Genomic DNA, 5081 nt, shown 5'->3' with positions numbered 1-5081 from the left:
ATGTTTGGTGCACTTTAACAAATGCTGTATTTCACAGTTTCAGTTATTCCCGCTCACCACATCAAACACGTTTTCGTGAGGTCACTTGATATTTTAATTTTTTGTAGACAGTGTTTTGTAGAATTTTTTTTATATCTTTCTTGGACTTCAGTGACACAATTCACTACAGTGGTTTGTCTCTTTCCCATCCCACAAAGCCTTAAAGTGACACTAAGCTCAGGAGTTAAATCTTAAAAATACATTCAAGTACATCAACTATTAACAAAAATGTATCTTATTTGTGTATCACTCGACTGTAGGTCCTCAAATAATCTCTGAATTGGTGCTGACACTGTCCTTCCTTCTGGAGGATGGCTACTTTTGTTCCCCATGGTCACTGTGTGTGTTGTTGCCACTGCTCCAAGCTCGCTCCCATAATGGACTACAATCTCACATTTAGTTTACTAATTTGTATTTCAATTATAGTTTATGAAAGGAGCGAGCTTGGAGCGGTGACTACATTAAAACACACACAGGGACCATGGGGAACAAAAGTAGCCACCCTCCAGAAGGAAGGGCAGTGTCAGCACCAATTCAGAGATGATTTCAGTATCTACAGCTGAGTGATACACAAATAAGATAAATTTTTGTTAATAGTTAAGGTACTTGAATGCATTTGTAAAATGTAACTCCAGAGTTTGGTGTAACCCGGTTATAAGTTTCAACAATTTGGAGGAAACATCAGTAGAAAAATACACCATCCTATAGCTTTGTAGTGGCAGAGGCAGTTGGGTAGACCCGGTAACTTGATATTTTCACGGATGCCTCAAGAGATCTAAAACAACATTATATGATTCATTTAACCATCAAAAACAAAAACTGAAAGACCATTTTTTTGCCGCAAAAGAGATAAAGATCTTTTTCGCTGCAACCAACATAACTATTGGAAGCACCAGCATGTCAACAAGTCTGTTTACATTTTCAAATATGGCTTTTGACTTTGTAGTAGAAATGATTTTGATGGCTGTAAATCCATCTGATCACTTCTACATGTGAGTATGTAGGTGTGCTCAATTTTGCAGGTTGCCATCTTTGGTTATTTATATTTTACAAATATAAGGTATTGTATTGTGTTTTCATGCACTTAATTTGAGTATTTGCTTACTAAATATATGGATTTTTTTTAATTATTAAAAAATTGTAACTGCCACAGTTTTATTCTATGGTGTCTCTACTTCATAAATATATATATTATTTTGAGGGTTTTAGGTAATTTTCATGCCTAAAATCTGCATTTTAAGATATTTGTAAAACATGAAAAAAAACAAATGTGGCATTATCATTGAAAGGGTTAAAGTCATTAGGTTTCTTTAATTTGATAATTATATATCTAACTATCATCTTTCTTTTTTTTAGATACCGATTTTTCACTGTAAACTTTGGGTTTAGAAAGAATATGGATGTACTAAACACAACAGAATACAACTGCACTTCAGGACAACTATCAAAAGGGATCACAAGCCAAATTCTAATTTCACTGACACTCTCTATCTTGACAATAATGACAACTGCAATTAACTCTCTGGTAATCGCTGCAATAATTGTGACAAGGAAACTCCACCATCCCGCCAACTATCTGATATGTTCCCTTGCTGTAACAGATTTTCTGGTTGCTGTCCTGGTCATGCCTTTCAGTATCATGTACATCATGAAAGAAACCTGGGTTATGGGTCAAGCTGTTTGCGACATCTGGTTGAGCGTAGATGTTACGTGTTGCACATGTTCAATTCTACACCTTGCAGCAATTGCTCTGGATCGCTACAGAGCTATTACCGATGCTGTGGAATATTCCAGAAAACGAACGCCTAAGCATGCTGCTTTTATGATTGCTGTAGTATGGATCATATCTATCTTTATCTCTATGCCGGCATTGTTATGGCGGCACCAAATGCACAACCGCGAAGATGAATGCATCATCAAACATGAGCACATTGTTTTTACGATTTACTCCACATTTGGAGCCTTTTATATCCCGCTGGTGTTGATACTTATTCTTTATTATAAAATTTACAAAGCTGCAAAATCCTTATATCACAAAAGAAATATGAGTCGATGTGAGAAAGAACAGAACGGCCAGGTTCTTCTGGAGGCATGTGGGAAAAGTTCCACCTTATGTATAGCGGAAAAGTCTTTCTCGGACCACTCGACAGATTTTGATAAGATCCATATTACAATAAGAAATCCGTTAACTGAAATGAAACACGAGAAAGCCTTGAGGAAACAAAGGATTTCCAGCAATAGAGAACGCAAAGCTGCCACCACTTTAGGCTTGATCTTGGGGGCGTTTGTGGTTTGCTGGCTTCCATTCTTCGTTAAGGAGTTTATCGTAAATATTTGTGATGCATGTTATATATCTGATGACATGTCCAACTTCCTCACGTGGCTTGGATACCTCAATTCCTTAATCAACCCCCTGATTTATACCATCTTCAATGAAGACTTTAAAAAAGCATTTCAAAAACTAATACGCTGTAGACATTACCTATGACAGTTTACTTGAAACTTTTTTTTTACAATGTACTACACCTATGTTATATTACAGTAAGATGATCTCTGAATAATCATAAAAGGTCAACTTGCCACCAAAAACTTCTGATAATTAAAAGTTAAATAAATACTAATGGGTTCAGTCATCCAGCAGCTTCTAATACACTTCAGGGATCCTGGAAACCTTTTGTTCCTGGCTCTGTCTCTTGTGATGGTTTTGCTTGTACCACATTTAGATGCTCTAACTGTGGTACAAGCAAAAAATGTGGTCTTGTTCCTGCTAATAGAATATATCAAAGGTCAATTGTGACCTGTTAATTGATGTGCATGTGGCCTGAAGTTTGCCTGCAAGGGGTTACAAATAGCTAAATAACTGGTGGGTGACTGAACCTGCCTGGATCCACCAAAATGAGTTATCAGTTTTTTTTAGCGGTCTTAATCTTCAAGGAGAACTCCAGGGAATAATAATGTAAAGAGGAATCAGATATTATTGATTTATCTCCATCCTACTGATTCTGTGATCTAGTGATCTAAATTTCTATTTTACACAATTCCTCCTCCAAGTATTCCTGCTTCCTGTTTCAAATAAAATAATTCCTCTGATGGTTTTAGAAATATAGACAGCCCACTGCAGAAGAGATGGAGGAAAAAAAGAGTTCAGTGCAAATAGGATCACACCAGATTCGCTAATGTCACACCTTGGTAGATCCATGGCCTTCACAATTCATGTCAGTAGTCACTCGTGATGAGACTGATGCAAGCATAATAATGATAATTGAGTAATTTCGGACTGTATAATGAGTTGGGTATGGCAAAGGTTTACAGGGTAAACAACAGGTTTTTCAGCATGGAGAGTCTGAAAACAGTATTTCTGATACATATAAATCATATTGGGCAAAAAAATCACATGTTTAGATTTCTAGTGATCATAAGGCTAGGTTCACACCTGCACTACACGACACAACACCTATGCAGGTGCACACAGCGATTGCCGAGCAGCCCCATTGATTTCAATGGGGTGACATCCGCGTGACAAGTACCTTTTTTTGCGACACACGACTCGCGGCGTGATCTGCCCTGCGCAACTGGGGTGCCATTAGAAAATAATGGCACCCACAGCGTGATCGGTTCACACCTGGGCGCCTCCGGACTGCGCGGCAATCGTGCACAAAACCGCGCGCATTGCAGGAGTCGCCTAGGTGTGAACCTAGCCTAAATGGCAGAAAGCAAACAGATTACACATCTATCACTCTCTGGGCAAGTAAGGAAAAACTCCAAAAGTTCAACCTAATTAAGAAATGTCTATTTGACTTTTTAAACCACATTACTAGTGAACTTAGACTTGGCCTTGATGGTTGTCTTGAATTTGTTGAGCTCTGAGTCTGTCTTCTGTATTCTGGTGGCAGATTCCTGAACCTATTCTTCAGCTCTGTCTCCTGCCAAGACTGCCAACTAGGTACAGGGGATCAAGGAAAAATGTAAGTATATCTAATGTCAAAACACTCTTTTTTTAAATTCTGAATAGATTAGGGAAGAATTAAAACTCATTTCCTACAGACACAACAGGAAGTAGGAGACAATCTCTCCAAAGTAAGGAAAATTAGCTTTTAGATAGTTGTCAACAGAGCAATATTCCCATTGGATTTTCTGTATATTCTTGTTGTAGTAACATATTTTTGGATTTCCCATCACCTTTAGTAATGGTGACAGTGGTCACCAAGACAAAAAAAGAGAGTGAGCAGGCAGCAATAAAACCTTACATAGGTTCTAACTTTCTTCCACTCCATAAAAAAAAAAAAAAAACAGTTTAGACATTACGTTGTCACGTAATTTTTAACACATTCTTTGTTTTCATACATTAAATTTGTCAACATGGATCTATATTCAAAGTACAAAATGATTAAAATGCCCCTTTGCATTTTAGACCTCTACTGTAACTTTTATCTACATAATTGCTTTCTCGGGAGTTCTCCTTGGTGCTGTCCTATTTTGTAACAAATCACTTTTAGGCTTTTTCTTTATGAAATTTGTTTGCATTAATAACCATTATGCTGCTGTTCATCCATGTTAGGATATTGTTGGGATAATATTAACCCTAATATTCAAATAATCACCTTTTTTTTAGCTCTTATTAAGATAATATTAATAATTATATTTTCATTGTAACCCTTTACAGAATCGATTTGAGTGGTTTTATGCTCTAATACATAGAAAATGTACAGCCCACTGACAGCTTGGGCCAGTGTTGATACTTCACATTTGAATTGGCATGTTCAATCACAAGTTGGCTTTGTATATTTCTTAGAAACTATTGCCAAAATATCTTCACCATAGTTTTCTGCTGTTGCCTTTTCATGGAAAACCCAGCTGATTTTGTTAGATGATTGATTAGTATAACACTCTGGGTGATCCAACCTTGAAGAGCCCCCATAAAGTATATGTTAAGCCAAGGTTTGTATAGATTGGAAAATGATTAGGACTTTTTACTCTATTGGAGAGATTTCTCCCAATGTACTGTCCTGCTGACAATGGTTTTACCATACAGGAAGTGAAGG

General features: G+C 37.0%; 1 protein-coding gene across 1 annotated transcript; it reads left to right on the top strand.

Moving 5' to 3' along the window:
- Window positions 1-1435: 1435 nt before the first annotated feature.
- On the top strand, window positions 1436-2527 carry HTR1F (5-hydroxytryptamine receptor 1F). Its single transcript, XM_018563213.1, has one exon. It carries the CDS (start codon window positions 1436-1438, stop codon window positions 2525-2527), a length of 1092 nt encoding a protein of 363 aa, XP_018418715.1.
- The last annotated feature ends 2554 nt before the right edge of the window (window positions 2528-5081 follow it).

The sequence above is a fragment of the Nanorana parkeri genome, unplaced genomic scaffold (assembly GCF_000935625.1).
Source record: "Nanorana parkeri isolate BGI_ZX_2015 unplaced genomic scaffold, ASM93562v1 scaffold642, whole genome shotgun sequence".
NCBI lineage: Eukaryota > Metazoa > Chordata > Amphibia > Anura > Dicroglossidae > Nanorana > Nanorana parkeri.
This window is presented reverse-complemented; position numbering and strand designations above follow the sequence as displayed.

Bases quoted from the DNA above. Each gene is read 5' to 3' on its own strand.
- HTR1F (XM_018563213.1), top strand. From the start codon at position 1,436: ATGGATGTACTAAACACAACAGAATACAACTGCACTTCAGGACAACTA.